This window comes from Somniosus microcephalus, chromosome 27, assembly GCF_052327205.1.
Source record: "Somniosus microcephalus isolate GS21.2 chromosome 27, FLI_Smic_1.0, whole genome shotgun sequence".
Lineage (NCBI taxonomy): Eukaryota > Metazoa > Chordata > Chondrichthyes > Squaliformes > Somniosidae > Somniosus > Somniosus microcephalus.
In genome coordinates, this window is record NC_141013.1 from 43,427,844 (window position 1) to 43,453,197 (window position 25,354).

The 25,354-nt window shown below is 44.6% G+C and overlaps 1 protein-coding gene across 9 annotated transcripts in view; it reads right to left on the bottom strand.

Annotated features, from left to right (window-relative positions):
* Nucleotides 1–4,004: 4,004 nt before the first annotated feature.
* zfand6 (zinc finger, AN1-type domain 6) overlaps nt 4,005–25,354 on the bottom strand; it is a 71,535-nt gene continuing 50,185 nt past the window's right edge. For 6 of the 9 annotated variants that reach the window (XM_085968908.1, XM_085968911.1, XM_085968909.1 and 3 more), the window contains 4 exons: nt 13,608–13,810; nt 11,657–11,896; nt 11,380–11,496; nt 4,005–7,451 (listed from right to left, as the gene is read on the bottom strand). In XM_085968908.1, the coding sequence (XP_085825034.1) occupies nt 7,303–7,451; nt 11,380–11,496; nt 11,657–11,896; nt 13,608–13,810 (709 nt within the window). In that variant the 3' untranslated portion in view covers nt 4,005–7,302. The remainder of the gene's footprint in view (nt 7,452–11,379; nt 11,497–11,656; nt 11,897–13,607; nt 13,811–25,354) is intronic. The other 3 variants (XM_085968914.1, XM_085968915.1, XM_085968913.1) reach the window with 2 other exon arrangements.

The following is a 25,354-nucleotide window of genomic DNA, read 5'->3' on the forward strand; positions in this document are numbered from 1 at the left end:
CACAACCTTCTGACTCAGGGGTGAGTGTGCTGCCAACTGAGCCACAGTTACTGTTTCAAGCACTCGAGAAGGGAAAATGTAACTGTAATTTAAAGGGATAATCAAATTTTCATTAAAAGAAACAGGTGGAAAGCAGTCTGTGTTGTCCTGCCAATTGCTGTACATCAAGGAAGAAAGTTTTTGGGGAATTAAGAAATTGAACATTGACAAAACCTGTCAGTCAAATAATACTGCTATGATAAAATGGACTCAGGCACAATATATTGGGTTACTTTGGGAAATAGAAGGTCCTTTAAAATAATGATAAACAAACAAGATGTGGTAATAACTGAGACCAATTGGGAATGTTTAATCTATATATTATGATTTTAATATTGTATTGGACAGTAAAGCTCCTCCAGGGCTCATGAATGATATATGAATAGTAATTAATGGGATGCCCCACTTAAGATGTAAGATAGAAACAGGAAATGCTTCATTACACCACCAAATGGGAATCATTTTCTTAGTTGAATTGGAATAAATCACCTGGGTGCAATTCACCGAAAGGTGTCAATCTGGTATTAATGAACACTCTAGTGAAAGTCAGGTAAGTGTAGTTAAGAATAGTAAATCGATAGCTTTCTCTTGGAGACATTTGTGTCCTTGCTTATAATGAACTTAAAACTGTATTTGATAGTCTGGCCACTACCCAAGATATCAGGACCATGCCGTGGGAGATGAGCAAAGATCTGCAGACACCCCACGATCTTTTGATGAGATCACCTGAAAGCCCAAGAATGGCTTGCAGCAAATGGCACGTGTGACATGACATTGGGATACCGGTGTGAGTGTGCAAATGTGATTTGTTAAGTGTGAGGCAATTAGCATGTGGAAATGCATGGTGAATTTGTACTGAAGAATGGGTCTCAGACATGCTCAGTTACTTGACAAAAGCAAGACATGTAATGGTTAATGCGGCTCAGGAGAGAGACAACTTTTAAAGCACCGACTCATACTCCATTGAGAAACTATCAAATTAATGAAACAATCAGGATAAACATATTTTTTTGTCCTTCTCCAGTGTCAGAAAAAGAAAACAGGCTCAACAGCAGCAATAGTTTCTGATTATATTTAAAGAGAGGCATCAATTGACAAAAAGTGTAGATGGACTGTGCCAAAATAAACAGTAATAGAAGTGAACTTGCATTTGTGCAGCACCTTGCAGAAGCTCAGGATGCCCCAAAGCACTTTGCAGCCAATGTTTGAAGTGTAGTCACTATATCATAATGTAGGCAATGCAGCAGCCAATGTATGCACACCAAGATCCCACAATCAGCAATGAAATCTGTTTGCAAACCTAAGATTATCTAAACCAGATAATTTTTTAGTGATGTTGACTGAGGGATACATTAGGTAGGACAGGGGTAGAAGGCCCCCGCTCTTCGAAATCGCTACATTAATGTGGCACTACAGAAGTGAATTAGAGGTGGGGGAATAATCCTACATACTGCAGCCAGGGAGAGGTTCATTCTGGCATTGTGGGAGCAGCCGAAACTCCGAGACACAATGGAAGGGAGCAATGTTCCCTGTCATTTTCTTTTGGGACGCGGAGCCAACGGGCTGCACGGCCCTTTCAAAATTCCCCGCATTCGCGGTTTATCAATTTAAAATACTGCGGATGCTGGAAATCCGAAATAACAACAGAAAATGCTGGAAAAACTCAGCAGGCCAGGCAACATGTGGAGAGAGAAATAGAGTCAACCTCTTTGTCAAGACTGGAAAGGCCCAGGAAATGAAATAGATTGAAAGGCCAGGCTGGGAGAGAACATCCGCAGTATTTTGCTATCGTACTAGTGTTTGGTTCACTGCCACACCTCTTCTAGGAATGCCTACCTTGAAGAAGTTCTGCTCTTCTCTTCGACAGGATCTCCATTTGGCTCTTCAACCTTGTTCATCTTCATTACTTTCAGTTTCCCTTCTCGTGTTTGAATACCTCTAATGTCTCTTCATTTCTCTTTTGTTCTCTCCCAGCCTGGCCTTTCAATCTATTTCATTTCCTGTGCCTTTCCAGTCTTGATGAAGAGTTTGACTCGAAACGTTGACTCTATTTCTCTCTCCACGGATGTTGCCTGACCTGCTGAGTTTTTCCAGCATTTTCTGTTGTATTTTCAATTTAAAAGCCGGCTCACCGGCTGCGCGGGATCGCTGCACAGTTTAAAGGGAACATTGGAAGGGAGATAATCATACTGTGAGAAGGAGGGGGCAGATCATAATTCAGCACGCTAGAGGGTGGAGCATGGAGGAATATTTGATATTGTACTAGGTAGACATTTCATTTATTATTTCCCCTTCAGCATTCACACTTAGAGAAAGTTAAAATTGCAAGACCATTGCACTAGATTGAATGGGTACGAGAGAGAGGAAGGATAGGAGGTAGGAAAAAATGGAAGGGAAAGGAAGAAAAAACCAAGGGAAGAAAGCAAATAAAAAGGAAGGGATGCAAAGAAAGATAGCCCGAGCAATTCTGATCCCATAACACAACTAAACTGCCAAAGAATAGAATTCCTCCATTTGAGGGAACGCATAGTGCATCAATTGTACGGCAGATGTCCTTTAATGTCAATAAATATGGTGTCAAGTCTGTGTTTGGGAACTCCGGCTAAGTTCAAGAGCAATGGATCAATGATTGGACTTGAACGCTTATTAAAAAAGGTACACAATCAATGTGAGATGGCAATAGGAATAGGGCTCTAAACTGTTCAGCTAAAATCGAGTAGAAAACAAAGATCACTATACTTCGATTACACAAGGCTTTGAAGGATAGTGACTCGAGGAGGTGACCAAAACAATACCTAGCCTAAAAACTAGGCTCCATGAGTTAGGGCTACTTACAGAAGCAAAGGCTTGGATGCAATATCATAGAATTCTTTGGATAAAGTGATTCGACTCATTATTCAAGATGGATAGCGAGGATAGGACTGGAGGACTTGTGTACAAGGTATGTTGGGCAGCACATTAAAATGGCTGGAAGTATTCCTTTTTTTGCATACTCATCGTCCTCTAGAACAGATTACCTGAATGTAGACTCTAATCTGGTAGAGGCAAATAGCATTGCTTTATTTTGGGGCAGAGGGGGGCTTGGATGTTGCACCATGGTCTTTTCCTACCCTTTTGTAGTCATATGCATCATCAAACCAGTTGTACACCTACCCAATTTGCTTCACCCAATCTTCGGCATATATCTGGTAAGAGAAAGATCCAATGGTAGAATTACCATCTCCCATCATCACACAAGTAAGGTTAGTCTAATTGTGGGATACAAATCATATGGCAAATAGCGAGATTGTTTAAACTGTCTGATGAGACAATAACCAAAGGGCAACTGTAAAATGTTCAAATTTAAAATTAAAAAAAAATAACCAAAGAGCACAAAATGAATTAAAGGGAGGTTAGAAAAACTTTTACAGTATGTTTTAATACCAAATTCTCTGCAACAAACCATTGTTGAAGCAGAGTCCATAAACTCTTAAAAATTTAATTGCTGCTTTAAAACTAGAAATATTAAAGGGTATGGGAGTGCGGAGTGATGGGTTGGATTAGGTTGCTAAGTTTGCAGAAAAACACTGGGGTGATTTATGGGGCTGAATGGCCTGTTTTTGTACTGTAGCGTTCTGTAACCTTTGGACTTCCATATGTACTCATAGGTTCCATGGAAGAGCATACTTAAAATCACTCAAGCATGTGCCAACCATGAGTTCTTTCACATTTGGAAAAAATGTACAGCCACCATTAGTGTTACTGGGGATTAAACCAATACTGTTGTTAACAGTAAAAAGGCAATTTCCACAAGTTTCCTCAGAGCAAAATCTATGCCCTTCTACATGCTAGAAGTGGGATGACATGCCACAGGACTGGCAATTACTCCAGTATTACTGAGAGTATGGTAAACTGGAGACCATGTGGGAGACCATGTATTACTGTCTATTGTGAAAGGCAGTAAATCCACAATGCCAGACCAATAGTAAGGCTAAAACTAAATCAAATTTATTTACAAGTATTATACAGAAGCAGAAAGACACAGCAAGAAACTAGTACAATACTCGACTTACACAATACATCAATGTTTGCAAAGCCCAAAGTCCTTGTAGTTCTTTTCAGTAGCTTTCAACTGAGTATCCGTTAGACGTTACATGGGACATTGACAATCGCACAAAGCCTACTGGTCACTTCTGGTTGAGGCAATGTCTGACTTGACTGATGTTAAAGCAGGTCCATTTGATAATCAAATTCTTCTCAATGGTCAACCATTTCTAACTTCTAAGTAAATACAGTGAACAGTAGACCCTAGCCATCAGATGGTCCAATTTCCTTTGGATACTCTTAATTCTCTTGGAACAAAGCTTCCTTAATGGCACAGCCATGTAGAGGAGAACAAAGAGTCTGTAAATTCACATACTTGCCAGCAATGGAAACTACTCCTCCGTTTGAAATGTCAACTCCAATGATTGGCAGATACCCATTATCCTTTAAAAGGACCAATAGTTTGATTAGCTGCTAAAACCAAGCTTCTGTATTCTGTAAGCAGCTGGGCTCAGGTCTCCAATTTGAAATTTAATAGGAAGACTGTGACCTTAATAGTAATTTCTAAAATACATTAACCCTGGCTATCTACAGTCATATAAAAATAGAATACAGAAATCGTATCGTCAGATAGTCACACTTTTGGAAAGTGAAAGTTTACAAAATACACAATCACACTCATGCCCACCTTCTAGTTGAAATTGACTGCAGAATAATCAGATACATTCAGTAATTATGGAAAATAGCTGTTTAGACAATGAGAAGTTTTCAAAACGAAAAAAAAGTTGTCAGTGTTCAAATCTAATGATATCCAACGGAAATGAAAACATGTTAATTTCCGTGAAATGTAGTTATCCTCATTTGTGGAAGCACCATTTGGTATGTTAGAAAATAAATTTAATAAAACAAAAAAATCAAATCAGAATTTAGGAAATTGTTCATTAAGGGCAGTTATACTATTACTTTGGAGTCACTGTAAAAACAGTTTTAGCTTCACGACACAACAGTGACTTTAACTTGAGTCTGAGCTTGTGTTTCAGTGTCGTATCAAGCAGTCTTTAAGATGTGCTCGGGGAAGGGGGTCCCGTCAGATCTCAACACTATAACTGAAAAAGTTTCAAGAAAGTTTGGAGAACATGAACCTTTTCAGTGCGTTTAAACTTAACTGACTGGGAGTGGAGCTCTGCTCATGAATGCAAGCATGCACAATCATAGCTCTCTCTTCCAGCCACTGGAGCTGGATTTGTAGACAAGCAGTAGAAATAAATGGCTGGAGGCTCCAAACCACCATGGTGATTTACTGACCAGAGACCGAATTCCCTGTGGTACAATAAAGTGTTAGAATGATGGTACAAAACACCGACAACTTTTACAAGCAAATATTTTAGTTCAAAAGGTTTTGCTTTGTTTTAGAATGGCACAGGTTCAATCGCTGTTTGTCCCCACTTCATTCGAGGCTCTGTGGGAATACTAGAATTGGACTGAGTATCTGGAACTTGGGCAATGGCGCTGCAGAAAGAGCCGAGGCTCCTGCTCGTTACACTCTCCAGCTGTCAGCCTGCATGTGGATGCAGCGCAAGAACACGCTTGGCTGCGACGGCCGTTATGCACTCAAATAGCTCACCATATCTCCTGCTTCAGGCTCGTGAGACAATAGGCATAGAGATACCAGCCAGCCATTGCTGACTATGGGACCCTGCTTAAACACGAGTCGGCATCAACAGAACCAGGGCAGGGAAAATTGCTCCCGCCACTTTCATCTTGCTCTTCAAGTTTGTTAAGAGTATACTTTTACTTTGCAATCATTTGAATCACTGCTGCAGCTCCAAGTCAACACTACCACCTGAAAAACATTACCCACTTGCCATTACTTCCTTCTGACATTGCACACGTTTGGTTCTTATTTTTATTTTCAGTTCTTCTGAAGAAATGTTACGCTAGCCCAGTGCTCAAAGCCAAGATTTCTATGAGGAATACCAAGAATAAAAGCTACACTATTGCATTTGTATTTCTTGCCCCTAATTGCCTGAAGACTCAGTGACACAACCAGTCGCAAAAATAATGTACTGTAAAGAGTTAGTGAGGAAAAACTGCAGTGCTTAAAACTAAATCCCTCTAAAAGCACAATACAACAAAGAACATTTGGCAAAGGGTATTGTTTTAAGAAACTAACATTACCACTTTAAAATACAATCCTCTTTAAATATTTGTATCCACGTGAAATGCATCTCTCGCGGCTGTGCCAGCAGCATTACCTACTGGTCCGCATTTGCAAAGTTTAGTGACACGAGATGAAAAACTGTAGATATCGTTCCTACACAGTGTATACAAGCTGCAAGCCTTACTGCCCAGTGAAGGTGCAGTCACATATAAAAGTAATTAGAAATACTTCGGCTAAATGGAGGGGGCAGGGGCCAGAAGGGAATATTTTGACCAGAGACCCAGATTTATTTCAAGGCACAGATAGTTCTCTACTATAGATTTCTTTTAAAAACAATCAGTAGTTTTCCTTTATAACTTTATTTAATCAAAGTTAAGACAGTGAATAAACTAACATAAATACAGCACAATTACCATCCTGTGTTTCGTGTACGCTCAGAGTTAAGCATAACTGTATTTTCTGATTAAACTTGTAGTCAGCATTGAAGTGCATATAGGCTTTTTCCATTCAGGATACATACTATAAAATCAGAAACCACATACACTTGTTTAAGTACATAAATAATCAATGAGATGAGCAGCAAAACAAGCTAGGATGCCAACACATGGGGCCTTCTCATGAATGGAACGAAGCAGTATTAGCATACATTCAGTTACCGATAGGCCCGTTTGTGACACTGCCATGTTAGAAAGCCGTGCTGCAGAGAAAGGCCACATACACAAAAGGAAGAAATGCAAAATTGAAACATGCATGTAATACTGGAAAAGCACAGCCCTCCAATACCTCTACTTGTTTTTTTTTTTAAATAAGCCCGACACTTAACTAAGATTAAAATGGCTGTAAAATGGACTTGCTCCTAAATTATGCAGTAATTTTCCAACCACAGAATATTCAAAGAAAAGTGAAAGAACTTTTCAGTCAGTTCTCAGATTCTATTGTTTGTGCATGCATGATTTAAAGATCTCTGCAAGTACAATGCTCCAAATCCCCAGAATGAACTACAAAGCTCAGCTTATCCTCTCCGCTGTTTAATTAGGTTCACGTGGTTTAAAAGAAAAAATTTTAATGTAAGTAGCAGTTCAAATCTTCTGGATCTTCTCTCCAACTACAACAGGATTTTCTTTCCTTATTTTTTCAGCAGCGTCGGCTTTGTAATCATAAGGACAACTGTGCTTATCAGAATAACGATGTAATCCACAGAACAGGTTTCCACATCTGCAATCAAATCCTGGAAACAAAAGCAGAGTTAGATCATGCATCTACAACTCTAGACTCAGGAGATGGGAGGGCAAACACCGCCCCACCCAACTCGCCGCCACTCTGTCCCGCCCAGACCGCGTCACGGCCAACCCGCCACAACCGCGTCACGGCCAACCCGCCAACTTGCTTTCAACACGTAGGTTATGTTGTGTCTGTAATCCTCTCCCTCCCTACACTGTGTTCTTCCAAAGTTTCTTACCAAATATTAAGAGTGACTGAACCTATATTTATACAATGCCCTCATTATGTCCTGGGGCACCCCAAATGCTCCACAAGCAGCGAGTGACTTCTGAAGGGCACTTATGTGTCAATTTGTGCAGAGAAATATTCCACAAACAACAAATGAGATGGTTGACCAGTTAAATCTGTTTTCTTGTGGGGTTAAATGCAGGAGGAATGTTAGCTTAGGCACCGAGTGAACTGTCTGCTCCTTGAATAGGTCCAAGGGATCTTTCGCACACACCTAAACAGGCAGACAGGGACTTGGTTTTAATGCCTCATCTGAAACATAGCATTGCGATGTAGCAATCCCTCAGTACTGTATCAGGCTTTACTGGTCTTTTGGAGAAGATGTCTCCAATTGGCTGACTTACAGCCCTGGAGTTGTATTATGGCAGCAGAAGCCATGCTCGTAGACAGGCTATCTCCAAACACTGATTAAAGTAACATTGGAGAGAAACAAAACAACGCCAAGAATGCGGTATTACTCGAAGGTGGGTTGTATTCTAATTGTTACAGAGCTATTCCCAGTTGTATCTGACAAAAAGCACACTGAATTCCACCGATTGTACTAGTTAAAAAAATACATAAAAACTGCAACTTTCACACAAACAGTTCCAGAGTACTTGGGGAGCAGACTGGAAGATACTGAACAGGGTGTGAGAGAACGTTACAGAAATTGGCCTGAAATGCAAAGAGGCAGGTTTTGATATTTTTGAACGTGGGACTAGAGGTTAGGAAGAGAGCTCCAGGGGGCAGGGAAATGGTGCCTGAAAGTTCTGCAATCGATGGGGCAGGGGGGAGGGAGTTTGGAAAACAATTTAGCCCAGGGAAAAAAAGATTGAGCAGAGTTGGAAGGCTGGAGGGTACAAGCGAGAATGTAGGACTGGAGAAGATTGCAGACATAGGGTGGTGTGAAGTCATGGAGGGATTTGAAAATGAAAATGAGGACTTCAACTTTGATGCATTAGGGAATGGGAAACCAGAGATCAGCAAGGACAGGGTGATATTTGTGCAGGTCTTAGCCAGAATTTTGCCCCTTGTATATCCTGTACTGGGCTAGAGTTTACATAGGGTGAAACTGTGGCAGTTGGCATTGGGGAAATCAAGCATTGGGGTGAAGGTGTGGATGAAAATTTCAGTGGCAGTGAAGGAAAAGTAGGTATTTAAGTGGCAATATTACCAGCATGAAAGTTGGCAGCCATGTGGCTGTGGAAGTTGATGCTCAGGCTCAGGGTGAAACAGGACAGAGGTTGAGAGTTCGGCCTGAGGAAGCAGCCTGGAAGGGGATAGAATCAGTGCCTGAGGTACAAAGTTATTGGCAGGAGCTGAAAAGGATCTTGATGATATGAAGCTGGAAGATGGTTCTGGCCAATCAATTACTTGACGTCAAACAGGCAGTCAGTCAAGGTTGGGCAGGAAAGGTAAAATTAGGTGTCATCGGCATACCTATGGAAACTGATCCCATATTTACAGATGATACGGTCTCAGGGCAGCATGTAGACGAGAAGGATGGAGCCTTGGGGCACTCCAAAGGCAACTGGCCCATCAAACACCCCCATCAAACACCCCCAGGGCATGTACTGCACGGGTTAAATACAGAGTAAAGTTCCCTCTACACTGCCCCATCAAAAACTTCCAGGGCCGGTACATCACAGGTTAGATACAGAGTAAAGCTCCCTCTACACTGTCCCATCAAACACTCCCAGGGCAGGTACAGCACGGGTTAGATACAGAGTAAAGCTCCCTCTACACTGTCCCATCAAACACTCCCAGGGCAGGTACAGCACGGGTTAGATACAGAGTAAAGCTCCCTCTACACTGTCCCATCAAACACTCCCAGGGCAGGTACAGCATGGGTTAGATACAGAGTAAAGCTGCCTTTACACTGTCCCATCAAACACTCCCAGGGCAGGTACAGCATGGGTTAGATACAGAGTAAAGCTGCCTTTACACTATTCCATCAAACACTTCTAGGGGCAAAGAAAGCTACTGAAGAAGTACTAACTGTATTGGGACAGGTAGTAATGAAATCGAGATAGGGTGGAGCCAGCAGTGAAACACAGAGGAAGGAGGATGAAGTGATCCAACTATCAAGCCCATGAGAGGACAAGGTGGGACAGTACACGGTTGCAGTCATACAGGATATAGTTTGTACTTTGACCAGGGCTGTCTCAGTTTTATGGGCCAGAGATGGCTGTGGTGGGGAAGAGAAACAACAATCAGCACAAAAGAGTGGACTTTATATCAGAAGCACTGGGCTGAGGAGAGATAGTTGGACAGTAAAGAGGAGGTTGAGGGGGCAGATGGTGGATCTCTTGGCTAAGAAGTCTGATGGGGGCAGGGGTGCTTTGGAGGGCGGGAGGAGAATGCAGGCAGGGATAGCCATGTGGACAACCTCAATTTTGGAAATGAAATTGATGAGCCTCTCTCAGTTGATGCAGGAGGCAAGAATGGAAAGGCAAAGCAGGAGGTTAAAGGAGCAGTCGGTGGAGGAGTTTGGGGCTGTCCCAAAGCTGTCCTTGCTTTTCTGGATGATACTGGAGTAGCAAGACAGCCAAAGAGGGAGAAGTGGGAGTTAAATAGTTTCATATACTTCAGCACTATTTTCATGCAAGCTTGCAGTATACATCTCAAACACATTGCTCATCAAATTGTTCTGTAATCTAAAAGTTATAATGTGCCAGGCAGAGTTCCTACACCAACGAGGTGGGCCATGGAATGACAATGGAATGAATCATCCTCGTGAATCCCAAGTTTTTAATCTCAGGGAAAGCTTGGACCAGTGCCAGACCCAGTCCCCGAGTACACTGCCAAATGCTAATACAGGTAGACTATCCTTTATCCGAACTTCCGAAAACCGAAACCCTCTAAAAACCGAAGGTTTTTTCGTTCAGCGTAAGTCGTGCGCACGACATGACCAGAGTGGCGCACGACTTACGCTGAGCAGGGCAGAGGGTCACTGAGTTCCCTCCTGGGTCGGAGATTGCAGGCCGAGCCGGGCAGTGTGAAGGAGGTATACCGGGAGAATGAACCCAACAATACAGCGGCCCGTCCGATAGCTGCAGCAGCCTGTCCGATATTCTTTTCTCCCCCCCCCCGACCCCCAACCCCCCGCCGACCCCCACCCTTTCGGATAAGGGATAGTGTATCCTTTATCCGCACTTCCGAAAACCGAAATCCTCTGAAAACCGAAAGTGTTTTCGTTCAGCGTAAGTCGTGCGCACGACCCCGACCCCCGCCGACCCCCACCCCCGACAAATTTCCCAGTCTTATAAAATACCTTCTGAAATCCGAAATTTTCCGAAAACCGAAACACGGCTGGTCCCGAGGTTTTCGGATAAAGGATAGTCTACCTGTAGTAGCATTAACAAGGTAACAAATCTCCTTCCTTGCCCCACTGGCTAAGGGTAGATCAAAAGAAAAGCGCCATTCTGAAGTAAAAAATTGAAATTAAAATACTAGTAAAGAGTTTGTGTCTTGATCCAAACTCAAGCAGACATACAACAGTAGATTAATAGGGAGTTGAATCAAACATATGAAAAATACAAGTCACCAGTAGAGCGATCACCACCTCTGTATTCCAGCACTAAGGCACACCTGCTCAGTCTCTTGGGGTGTCTGCCTCATATGTACATGCCCTACACCCGAACCCCTTCCCGGCGGACCGCACTGACCTGTAAGTCCCACTTTTTTCCGGCAGGTAAAACAACGATTCTTCTTCTGCTTGGGTTTTTCAGGGGACTTGTCCTGCCCATCAGAAGAAGTCTGTGCAATTTCTTCAGATGTGGAAGCTTTAACAGACAATTACAAACTCGATTAAACATCAAAAAACTGTACATGGGTCATATGCAGCATTTCCATGGGGGGAAAGGGGTGTGGGGGAAAGAGGGAAAGGAAGAACCGCCACAGTATTATTTGCACACAGTACAAGTCCCAAGATGACAGTTTTACCTAGATCTGTGTATGCCTCCTCTATTTTTCTCTTGGTCCTCCGTGAAACTTCTTCCAGTGGTATGCAGTCATCTGCCTCACTCTCTGTGCTAGCATCATAGCTGTACCCTGTGTCTGTGTTCTTGGACGAGCTGGAGTAATCTGAACTATCCATGGAACAGTCTTCGCCATTATTCCCCACTAATGATCTGTCACAACTGTCCAGCGTTGCTTTCTCTAACTCTTGATTCCCACCCAAATCTGCCACAAGAATCAGACCATTTGAAATTTCAGGCACTTTTTTTTCCAATTCCATTGTACCATTTTAATCTGGCTGGAGTTTTTTTTAAACTAATGGGCTTTTGCTATAATTTATAGACAAGTGCAAAACATTTATATATTTTGGGCAAGTACAAAGTTTAATTTTCAGAAGTTAACCTAAAATTTGTAAACACAATTATGTTTTATTTGATTCCCTTCCTGAAGGTGCTGGCTCTTCCTTGGTTACAGTTTCAGTGGCATTTCAAGACCGTGCCCAAATGGTGAGGCTAGGCAATGAGCATCAGCAGGCTTTTCAACCATAGAGGGCATCACAGCCAAACCTGACCGCCTTCCCCTGACATGCACATAGGGGACACATTCCCAAAAGGGCAAGTTGATGTTATACAGGAGCAAGAACCCTGGAGTATATTCCTCGCCGTAACTCAGCCCAGCTGCTGCAATAAGCCAACACAAAGAGTGGGTATCACACCTCAGACCTTCAGGTCTGTATGGCTTGGCACTGCACCTAGAGATAGAGTGTTTTACTTTTAATGTGTAATTAGCCAAAGTCCTGAATTACGCCACTTTGTTCAACACTGGAGCAAGGGAAAATCTGATTCACATCCCAAAATCTAATGGCCTGAGGAGCAACTCCTGGAAAACCTGGCAGCCGATCACAAGACAGGGAATGGGAAACGGGCAGCACGATCACAAGACAGGGAATGGGAAACGGGCAGCACGATCACAAGACAGGGAATGGGAAACGGGCAGCACGATCACAAGACAGGGAATGGGAAACGGGCAGCACGATCACAAGACAGGGAATGGGAAACAGGCAGCACGATCAGCTGGAGTGGGGGGGGGGTTGAAAGAGAAACAGGGGGTTCAAAGGAATTAAAAAAGACATTCCAAAAAAATGTAGAACTGCCCCAGGCTTTTTTACTTCAAAACAAAATGACTCTCAGATTTAGGGTGTTTTATTTGGGCTACATATAGAGCAGAATATCTCCAGCACAGTTTCAATCTCCGTCAGGTAAGGAGAAGGGGGCAAGAGAGAGAGAGAGACAGAGGAGTGTGACAGACGGACAAGGGAGAGAGTGGGGGGGGGGGGGGGGGAAAGAGAGAGAGAGAGCGAGAGTGAGAACAGATGGACAAGGGGGGGGAAGACGAGGGAGGACGGACAAGGGAGAGGGGGGAAGATGGACAAGGGCAACAGGGAGAGAGAGAGAGAGAGAGAGACACAAGACGAGACGAGGGGGGGACGGACAAGGGAGAGAGAGAGGGGGAAGATGGACAAAGGCGAGAGAGGGAGAGAGACGAACAAGGGAGGGGGTGACGGACAAGGGAGGGGGCAGGGAGAGAATGAGGGAGGAGCGAAAAGAGAAGAAAGGAGGGAAAAGAGAGCGAGTGAAAAAGGATAAAGTGAAAGGATAAAGTGAAAGAGGATGACAAAGGCGAGATCAATTGATCTTTAATGAATCTGAGCTGCACTGAATAGATTTGGAGTTGAAGGGGGAGGTTTATCGAGATGCTGCCCGATTAAAAGTGATTACATTGTAAGCGCTCCACACACACTCTATGACCGAGGAACTGCTCTGACAGATTAGGTATCCTACACTACAGTATTTACTTCCCATCTAAAAGCACCTTCCATCACATCATCTCTTTTACAATGTTGACCACAACATGGCTCCCTCTAACAAGTACCTACTGGGCATGTTGCTATTTTTTGTGTTCAAACAGGTCTCAAGGTGTGCCTTTTGTTTCCAGATGGTCTTTAAATGATATCTGGAACGAGAATTACCCTGTAACTCTTTCTTAGGCATTTCTTGGTTATCTTCTGTATGGTCCCCATCACTTTGGGGATGTGTTACTGATTCTTGGGATAGTAGCAGCAACTGGTTGGACACAGATCTGAAAAAGGAAGCAAAACAGTAAAAAAAAGAGTAAAATTCAGTGGGTATTAAAGCAGAACTATAGAGTTTAGTCTATAATTTGCGGGTACAAGAACAACTTATGCATCCCTGCAATACCAAAGTTTGGCTGTTTAAATCCTCAGTATAGCATAGAATCTTTAGAAGCAGGAATCCATTCAGCCCTCTTTCCCTCTGCCGATTTTAATGCAAATTTTATACAGTCCAATTTTCTGCTGCCTTGACCACTGTTTTATATTATTTTCTCTCACACCCTTTTACATTATCCAGTACCTTTTTGAAGGTTGTAATGTATTTCGCACTAATCAGCACCTGTGGCACTGCTTGAAAACAGGGTAGCATTTGTAAAGTCCGCGCCTCAATGATACACAGACTTCGGGAGAACAGTTTAACAGGTACTTTACTGAACAAGAGGCAGCTTGAAACTGAAACTACAGAAGCCTGCTAGGGTCTTTTATACAGGGGTGGTCACTGCCGGTACTGCAGTCTAAGACCAGTTCTTCTCTTAAAGGCACATACACAACAATTCCTCCCCTTTTAGATAAACAGTACATAACATTCATTTAACAACTAAATAATAACTAATTACAATTACAATTTTCTCAGTAATATATACATCAACTGGAATAGTCATTTATAAGTTCAGTCTTTGAGGAGGCTTCCTGATCCGGACTGGATAGCGCCTTTCTCGAGTATCCTGTTCTGGCGGTGGAGTCAATTCTGGCTCATTGTCATTGGTTGGTTCGTCAGCTTCCAATACCCCTGCTTCTGAGGTAGACGCAATCTGTACTTCGGGCTCATTACCAGGTGCACATGCTTGTGGTACAGGTTTGGCTTGTTCCTGTGACTCTAGAATCTGGTCAGCATGGCGTCTCACGATGCTCTCTCCAACGTCCACTGTGTACATTAGTGGTCCCTGCTGTGTGCATATCGTGCCTGGCTGCCATTTTTCTGTTCGGTAGTCGCGGGCCAAGACTGGTTGCCCTATCTTGAAGCTCCTGGTTGGCTTCTCATTTATGTGCTGGAACTGCTTATCCTCAACATCTCGTCTTATGTTTGGTTTGAGCAAATCCAAGCGACATCTTAGTCTCCGGTTGAAAAACAGTACGGCTGGAGTTTGGTTGGTTACTGCATGTGTCACATTCCGGTAAGCAAACAGGAAGTTATCCACCTTGTGTTGCAGTGGTATGTCGTCATTATACATTGCCTTTATGGCCTTTTTAAAGGTCTGAACCGCTCAGCCAATCCATTTGTGGCTGGATGATATGGGGCAGATGTGTAATGTTTCACCCCATTATTCTTCAGGAACCTCCGGAAATCCTCAGACACAAACTGTGGGCCATTGTCGGAACAGATCTGTTCTGGCAACCCATTCCTGGCGAAGATGGTCCTTAGGACTGCAATAGTTTTCTGTGTGGTGGTGGAGGACATTTTAATGACCTCTGGCCATTTCGAATGGGCATCCACAGCGATTAGAAACATTGAGTCCATAAATGGACCAGCGAAATCAATGTGTACCCGTTGCCATGGAGATGAGGGCCACTCCCATGGATGTATCGGGGGGGCCTGTGGTGGAGCGTTTTGGACCTTCTGGCATCCTGTGCATCTCTTGGTCATATCCTCGATTTCTTTATCGATTCCCGGCCACCACACAAACGCCCTGGCTAGGCTCTTCATTTTTACCCCTCCCAGATGACCCTCGAGAAGCTCATTGAGTACTCTATCTCTCAACTTGGGTGGAATTACCACTCGGGATCCACACATCAAGGTTCCCCGGCACACTGACAGCTGTTCCCTCCTTGGCGAGAATGCTGGCAACAGTGAGTCGCCATATGCTGGCCATCCCTTCACCGTCAAATCATAGACCCAAGAGTGTGTCGGGTCATTTCGGGTTTCCTTCTCAATACTTGCGTTTGTAACAGGCAAACATTCGACTATGGTCGCATGAAATACCTCCACCGGGTCCACTGCAGGTGCTTCTTCCGCCGTAGGCAACGGTAGGCGCGACAGCCCATCAGCGTTTCCATGTTGTTTCGTACCCTTGTACTCTATGTCATACTGATGTGCTCCTAGAAAAAGTGACCATCTTTGCAGCCGTTGCGCCGTCATCACCGGAACGCCCTTCTTTGGGTTAAAAATGGAGACCAGGGGCTGATGATCAGTCAGTAGGGTGAATTTCTGCCCGTGCAGATAGTGATTGAACTTCTTCACCCCCCACACCAGGCTGAGGGCCTCCCTGTCAATCTGGGCGTAGTTACGCTCGGCTGAGGTTAACGAGCGCGATGCAAAGGCTATTGGCCTCTCTGAACCGTCACGGAATTTGTGTGACAGCACCGCTCCAATGCCTTAAGGTGACGCATCACATGCCAACCGAATCGGTAGTGTTGGGTTGTAGTGGGCCAATACTTCTTTTGAAGTGATTTGGCATTTACATTCCTGAAAGGCACGCTTACACTCATCACTCCATTTCCATGTTACACCAGTTTGAAGGAGGGCGTTCAGTGGGGGCAGAATTGTAGATAAATTCGGCAAGAACTTATGGTAGTAGTTCACCAACCCGAGGAACGACCTCAGTTGCGACACATTTTCTGGTGCTGGAGCCTTGACTACAGCCTCAATCTTGTCCGGCGACTTATGCAACCCTTCCTCATCAATCATGTGGCCACAATACGAGATTTGTCTCCTGAAGAACTCGCATTTGGGACGGTTGGCTCGTAGCCCATATTCCTGCAATCTCGTGAGCACCTGTTCCAGGTTGGCAAGGTGTTCATTGTCATTTTCGCCCGTAACCAGGATGTCGTCCAAATAACACTAGGTCCCCGGGATCCCTTGCAGGACTTGTTCCATTGCCCTCTGCCACATAGCCGGGGCCGATGCTACCCCGAATACCAGTCGATTGTACTGGTAAAGGCCTTTGTGAGTGTTTATTGTGAGGTATTTCCTAGATGCTTCTTCCACCTCCATTTGTAGATACGCTTGAGCCAGGTCAATCTTTGTAAAACGTTTCCCTCCAGATAGTGAGGCGAAAATATCTTCTATCCGCGGAAGCGGATACTGTACTGTGTGCAGGACTGGGTTCACAGTCACCTTGAAGTCCCCACAGATGCGAACCTTCCTTGGCTTCCCAGGCGTGCTGCTCAATGCTTTCTTCATTACAGGAACGATGGGTGTACCACTCGCTCCAGTCCACCTTAGACAGCACCCCCGAACGCTCCAGACTCTCCAGTTCAGCTTCCACAGCTGGGCGTATCGCGTATGGCACCAGTCTGGCCTTGAAAAATTTTGGGGTTGCGTTATCCTCAATCTTTATGGTTGCCTTTACTCCTTTTAAAGTCCCAAGTCCTTGTTGGAACACCTCTTCCGCGTCAGATAGAATTTGTGACGACGTCGCACCTGGACGTCTGTCATCTTTTTTGTCAGTCACAGTTAGTGCCAGAATGGAATGCCAATCCAATTGTAGTCTTCGGATCCATTCAGGTCCCAATGATGGTGGTCCTCCATCTCGTAGTATATACATGTATAGTTTCTGTGTTTCCTTTCCGTTATATTCAACTGGCACCCTTATTTTTCCTCTGGGGTAGACCTTTTGCCCCGTGTAGGTCTTCAAATACAATGGACGTGTCCTTTAAGGGTATGTGTGAGAATAGCCGCTCATAGTCTCGTCGATTCATGACAGTTAGGGCTGATCCTGTGTCCAATTCCATCTTCACTGGGGACCCTGCTATCATGAGGGTGGCCCAAATGGTTCGGTGATCTTCTTTTGCGATCACGTTGTGTAACTTTAAACAACTTAGTCGCCTGCTCCCGGAGTCCTCATCACTCTCCTGAACTACTATCTGCCAGTTTCTTTACTTTCCTGTACTGTTCCTTAGTAGTTCTTGTCATGTTGGTCTTCTTTCCCGACCTGCAGACTCTTGCTATATGTCCCATTTTCCCACATTGCCTGCATATTTTGTCTTTAAACCAGCAGTCCTTCTGCTCATGGGTTGTTCTGCCGCAGCGATAGCACTTTTCGGCTCCATACGCCATTTCGTTAGCGCTGTATTCTTGTGGTTTCTGTTGTATTTCCGCAGCTCCCTGTGCTGCTGCTTCGTAGGATACTGCCACGCTGAAAGCCTGTTCTAGCGTCAGGTCCTTTTTTGAAAGTAGTCGTTTCTGGGTTCCTTCACTCTGGAGCCCGCAGACAAACTTATCCCGAAGGTGTCTGCCAGTCCTGCTCCGAACTGGCAGTTCTTCGATAACTTGCGTAGTTCCGTAAGATAGTCAGCATTGCTCTCATCTTTGTGCTGGTTTCTTTTATGGAACTTGAATCTTTCTGCTATCAGCAGTGGTGTAGGGCTTAGATGTTCCTGTAAGATATGAACAATCTCAAAACTTTTCTCCATTGGTTTAGCTGGGGTAATTAAATTCCGCAATAGGCCGTACGTACTCGCACCCATCAGATTTAATAATACCGACGCCCTCTTTCCATCAGCCACCTCATTTGCCTTGCAGTACACTTCAATTCTTTCCACATACGTGGTCCAGTGTTCTACCTCGTTGTCAAAAGCAGTGATACTGCCACTTTTCGGCATCTTGGGCGATTTAAAATGGCGCCTCCCGCGCTTTTCCTTCTTCCCCAATGGAATAAAATGGCGCCTCCCGCGCTTTTGCTTCTTCCCCAATGGGATAAAATGGCGCCTCCCGCGCTTTTGCTTCTTCCCCTTACTGCCACGCTGCTCCTAGCGTTCTACGGGGTAATGGCGGTGACCCGCAGCTTCGGCGCGTCTCGCTTTCCTTTCCCCCCCCCCCCCGTTTAGTTTCTCTCTGCTGTCCTGTTCTCGAGCACCGACCGCACCCTGTGCGCTCCACCCTCTCGTTTTCTTTTCCCGGCGACGCTGCGCGGCCCGATTTGTAGAGCCGCTCGATCGAGCTTGAGCCCGCCGCAGTCCGGAAGGGTCAACGCGCTACCTGCTACCAGCACGATTCGCTAGAACCACAGCCTCTCCCGCAATTCTCCAAACACAGATGGATTCTTTGGGCAGTTGCCCTCGGTTGACGCCCGTTGCTCAGACTACGACCTTCCAGGACCTTCCTTTCAGGCGAGATCCCCGTGAGATGATGCCACACTGCAGGTGAGTTCGAACTTACTTGTCGCCACTGTAAAGTCCGCGCCTCAATAATACACGGACTTCGGGAGAACAGTTTAACAGGTACTTTACTGAACAAGAGGCAGCTTGAAACTGAAACTACAGAAGCCTGCTAGGGCCTTTTATACAGGGGTGGTCACTGCCAGTACTGCAGTCTAAGACCAGTTATTCCCTTAAAGGGACATACACAACAGCACTTGCCCATTATCATGCTTGGGCAATGCGGATTCTCAGAGGAAAAGGGAGAGAGCAGTTAGGTCAGGTTTCCTTCCTCACTGCACTGCCAGAATTCCTGCAGTAGGTGCAAACCCAATGTTGCTACTTAATGAGACAGAGGAGGGCATTCTGACAACCCCTGCCTCAGATTCCTGATCGTCCAACCCCTGGGTGCCTCAACACACAGGAGTCTGAAGAAACACGCCCAGTTTGCAAGGAACTTCTCCTGTCCTCTGACAGGTGCAGTGCACAACAGGTACAGTATACCCATTAGGTGCCCAAGCAGATAGCCACCTGCAAGGGAATCTACCCTAATTTCGACTGATCTCCCTCTAATAAACCATCATTTATCTTGAGATCACAGCCTGACATCTTCTATTTCATAAAATCATAGAATGGTTACAGCACAGAAGGAGGCCAGTCGGACTCTCTGCAAGAGCATTTCAGCTAGTCCCACTCCACCGCCCTTCCCCCGTAGCCCTGCAGATTTTTTCTTTCAGGAACTTATCCAATTCCCAAATGAAAACCACGATTGAGTCTGCCTCCACCACCCTTTCAGGCAGTGTATTCCAGATCCTAATCACGTGCTGCAAAAAAAGGTTTTTCCTCATGTTGCCTTTGGTTCTTTTGCCAATCACCTTGAATCTGTGTCCTCTGGTTCTCGACCCTTCCGCCAATGGGAACAGTTTCTCTCTATCTCTAGACCCATGATTTTGAACACCTATCAAATCTCCTCTCAACCTTCTCTGCTCTAAGGAGAACAATCCCAGCTTCTCTAGTCTGTCCACGTAACTGAAGTCACTTATCCCTGGAATCATTCTCGTAAATCTATTCTGCACCCTCTCCAAGGCCTTCAACATCCTTCCTAAAGTGCGGTGCCCAGAATTGGACACAATATTCCAGTTGAGACCGAACCAGTGTTTTATACAGGTTCATCATAACTCTCTTGCTTTTGTACTCTGTGCCTCTATTTATGAAGCCCAGGATCATGTATGCTTTTTTAACCGCAACCTCAACCTGCCCTGCCACCTTCAATGATTTGTGTACATATTCCCCCAGGTCTCTCTGTTCATGCACCCCCTTTAGGATTGTACCCTTTAGTTTATATTGCCTCTCCTTGTTCTTCCTACCAAAATGCATCACTTCACGCTTTTCTGCGTTAAATTTCATCTGCCACGTGTCCGCCCATTCCACCAGCCTGTCTATGTCTTCTTGAAGTCTATCACTCTCCTCCTCACTGTTCACTATACTTCCAAGTTTTGTGTCATCTGCAAATTGTGAAATCGTGCCCTGTACTCCCAAGTCCAAGTCATTAATATATATCACGAAAAGCAGTGGTCCTAGTACTGACCCCTGGGGAACACCACCTTCCTCCAGTCTGAAAAACAACCGTTCACTATTACTCTCTGTTTCCTGTCACTTAGCCAATTTCATATCCATGCAGCCACTGTCCCTTTTGTTCCATGGATTTCGACTCTGCTGGCAAGCCTATTATGTGACACTTTGTCAAATGCCTTTTGGAAGTCCATATACACATCCACTGGTTCCCCTTTATCCACCCTGTTTGTTACGTCCTCAAAGGGGGGCCCATTAGGGACCAATGTGGCAATCTGTGTGTAGAGCCGGAAGATGCGGGTGAGGTTTTAAATGAGTATTTTGCATCTGTGTTCACTATGGAGAAGGACGATGTAGGCATAGAAATCAGGCAGGGGGATTGTGATATACTTGAACAAATCAGTATTGAGAGGGAGGAGGTACTAATGGTTTTAGTGGGCTTAAAAGTGGATAAATCCCCAGGCCCTGACGAGATGTATCCCAGGCTGCTGTGAGGGGCAAGGGAGGAGATTGCAGGGGCTCGGACACAAACTTTCAGAACCTCTCTGGCCACAGGGGAGGTGCCAGAGGATTGGAGAACAGCTAACGTAGTACCATTATTCAAGAAGGGTAGTAGGGCTAAACCAGGGAATTACAGGCCAGTGAGTCTAACATCAGTGGTAGGGAAATTATTGGAAAAAATTCTGAGCGACAGAATTAGTCTCCACTTGGAGAGGCAAGGATTAATCAAGGATAGTCAGCATGGCTTTGTCAGGGGGAGATCATGTCTAACCAATTTGATTTAATTTTTCGAGGGGGTGACTAGGTGTGTGGATGAGGATAGTGTAGTTGATGTAGTCTACATGGACTTCAGTAAGGCTTTTGACAAAGTCCCGCATGGGAGACTGGTCAAGAAGGTAAAAGCCCATGGGATCCAGGGCAATTTGGCACATTGGATCCAAAATTGGCTTAGTGGCAGGAGGCAGAGGGTGATGGTCGAAGGTTGTTTTTGTGACAGGCCCTTCTTTTCCCATTGGAGTGCTGCCGTACTGTGCTGCATCAATTTCACACTTAAATATTTCCCACTGCTTTACTAGGTTGCTCATCCCTCCAGTTTATCAAGGCTAAATCCTCATCCATCCCTCTGTAGTTTGCTCCTCTTCATTCAACTTTGTTTTTGACTCTCTTTGCCTCTCAACTTTAACTAAAGCCAACCTTATTCACCACAAAGTCATATAACCTATTCAGAAAAATACAATGTCTCATGAAAGAATTCTGGTCTTATTAAAACATGACAAACTGGGTTTGGAAATTTAGAAACCCACAATGAAATAGCTATGAAAGCATTCTGGCTATTGAGATGATATTTGTGGACCCTGAATAAATAACCTTATTGAAACAGAAGGTTAAAGGCTCCTGACAGGCTGACCTCTGGGAACGAAACAATGGTTCACCCTGGATAAGTTGTTCTAATTTACACTTCGTAAAGAAGCACATAAAGTAAGGAACATCTGCCCTCGTAAAGATGACAAAGTAAGAAACACCTGCCGTCACACCATTTTTTAATATGGTAAACTTAGAACACCTCGAGATGAGACATGAGTCTGGCAGTAAGAATTGCAGAAGTCAGCAGAAAAATGACTAGAGATAATTAGCTTGCATCAGCAGAAAACCTTAAAGGAAATACCACTGGAAAAGGGTATAAATATTGAACTCTCAAATGGGATAGCAGACTCACTTTAATCGGGCAAAGCGATTCTCGGCTTCAGAGGCGGCTCTGTAAGTCTCCAACTCTTTGTACCTCGGGGATCAAAGGTATTTGATTTTGGTGGATATCCTGAATAGAACTTTAAGAACTGTAAAACTGTAGCAAAGTTAAGATTTAAAAGTAAGGTTCTCTGATAATAGGATTGTAAGTTCTCTCTTTTTGGAACCGTTAATGTTGCGATTGACTCACCAACTGTAAACTGCATGTTGGTTCTTTAATAAATCTAACAAACTCAATCTCTGTACACTCTTTGGTGAGGAGTTGTAGAATTCTGGGGAAGTTTTCTGGACCCTCATAATATCCGGAACATTACAGTCTAGTTAAACTTATTAAAAGTGATATCTGGAGGACGGTAACATTTTCAGGTTGTTCCTTTCCTTTAGGGAGAGATAGTCCGGACCTTTAGACCCAATTAAGCATCTTTAGGATTCGGCTACCTCAAACTTTAGTTGAAAGTGAATGTCTGAGGAATACGCTTGATCCGGGGTAGCCCTAAAGGGGCTAGAACTAGTAATTATCCCTTCAGTAGTGCTGATTAAGGAAAACACTGTAGTGTTGGAAAGGGAGGATGTTCTTGAGGGGACACTGACAGAATCCATTTGGTTAGAGTTGAGGAGCAAAAAGGGTATGATCACACTATTGGGGGTATTCTACAGGCCTCCAAATAGTGAGAGGGAGGTAGAGGAGCAAATCTGCAGGGAAATCGCAGAGATATGCAAGAGCTATAGAGTGGTGATATTGGGGGACTTTAATTACCCAAATATCGATTGGGATAATGCTAGGGTAAAGGGAAAGGAGCGGGAGGAATTTCTGAAATGTGTTCAGGAGAATTTCCTTGACCAGTATGTTCTTGGCCCAACTAGGAAGGAGGCATTGCTGGATCTGGTGCTGGGGAATGAGGTGGGCCAGGTCGACCAAGTGTCTGTGGGAGAACACTTGGGTACAAGTGATCATCGTATCATAAGATTTAGATTAACAATGGAGAGGAGCAAGGAACATTCTAAACTGGAATAGGGCTAACTTCAATGGGATGCAAAAGGATCTAGCCAGGGTAAAATGGAACCAAAGACTGACAGGAAAAACTGTAACGGAACATTGGGTGATCTTTAAGGAGGAGATGTTCCAAGTACATGCGAAGTACATTCCAACAAGAGGGATTAGAGACAAAGAAGGTGATATATGCTTAGAGGCACAGGGCAAGGCTAGAATACAATGAGTACTTTGTATCGGTGTTTACTAAGGAGGTGGATGCTGACAAAATATCGGTAGAAGTGGAAAAGGTAGAAGAATGGAAGGGGTGAAAATTGATAGACAGGATGTACTAGAAAGGCTGGGTATGCTTAGTGGACAAGTCTCCTCGTCCAGATGGCTTACATCCCAGGTTGCTAAGGGAATTGGGGGAGGAGATAGTGGAAGGGCTTGCCATAATTTTCCAATCTTCCCTAGATGCGGGGGAGGTGCCCGAGGATTGGAAAGTGGCAAATGTGAAACCAGGGGCTGGAATTTACCAGCCCAGAGGAGGCGAGACTTTCTGGAGGTGGGAAAATCCCCCAAAATGGGAGCAGGTCCCAAACCCGCCTCCAACCAATCTTCCCGGGAATCAGGTCCCTGATTTGCGCAGGGACCCGACTCCTAATGGCAGGAAGAGGATTATAGCCACTTAACTGCCTGTTAACAGGTAGTTAACAGGCAGTGAAGAGGCTTTTTCCAATTTTTTGACTGATGCTGCGGGCTTCCCAACATCGGGAAACTCCGCCAGAGTAAGTGAGGCGTGCTGTGGGTCTGTTGTTATGTTGGTGTTTGGATGACAGCTGCAGAAGTGGTGTGAAGGATGTAATGGGACACTGGTTAATACCAGAGGTAAGGAAATGTTGTGAAAGTAATTTTTAATGTGGTTAGATGTTTCTGCAGGTGACAAGCTGTGAAGTGTGTGTGTAGCCTCATCTCATCGGGAGAAGTGACAGATGGCTTCTGCAATCTCAGCTGCAGCTGCCATCTGTTTTATCCTAAGGAGAGAGTAAATGGAGAGCCTGGGTGCAAGGGCTCACCTGTGTACAGTGATTATCAGTGTTTGACAGCACCTCAATGCTGTCAAATTATCTGTTAAACAAGTGCAGTGCATATGCCTTCAATAAAACCAGCAGATGAAGCGTCATCAACTGACACCGACTTTCCCTTAATTGGCAGGGCAAGGCCAATCAGGGGAAAATAGCGTCTGTTCGTCAGACGTCGCTGGGGGCGGGACTGGAACGCGAATACCAGTAGTCCCGCCTCAAACTCTGCCTGGAAGGTAAGATTCCGCCCCATTGTTCAAGAAAGGGTGCAAGGACAATCCTAGTAACTACAGGCCAGTCAATTTAACATCAGTGGTGGGTAAAATTTTAGAAACAATAATCAAGGAAAAAAATTAATGGGCATTTAGAGAGGTTTAAGCTAATTAAGGAGAGCCAACACGGATTTGTAGAAGGCAGATCGTGTTTGACTAATCTAATTGAATTTTTTGATGAAGTAACAGAGGATTGATGAAGGGAATGCAATGGATGTTGTCTACATGGATTTTCAGAAGGCATTTGACAAAGTACCACATAGAAGGCTGGTTAACAAAATTGAGGCTCATGGAATAGGTGGGTCAGTGGCAGCTTGGATAAGGAATTGGCTTATGAACAGAAAACAGCGAGTTGTGGTAAATGGCTGTTTTTCAGACTGGAGGATGGTAGACCGTGGTGTTCCCCATGGGTCAGTGCTGGGGCCACTGCTATCCTGCACATTGGAATACAGAGTAGAATTTCTAAATTTGCCGATGGACACCAAATTTGGGGGTGTGGCAAACAGTGATGATGATACCAATCGACTCTGGTGTAGTGGGGACAGTTGGTAAATAAAGCGCCCTAGAGTATACCTGTAACTGGGGTATTGAATAAATTTTTAAATTAATTAAAGGAGTAAGTCATGGCAGGAGAGCTCAGACCCGTGTTCTGCTCCTCTTGCTCCATGTGGGAAATCAGGGACGCTGCCAGTGTCCCTGACGACCATGTGTGCGGGAAATGCATCCAGCTGCAGCTACTTGTAGACCGCATTGCGGCGCTCGAGCTGCGGG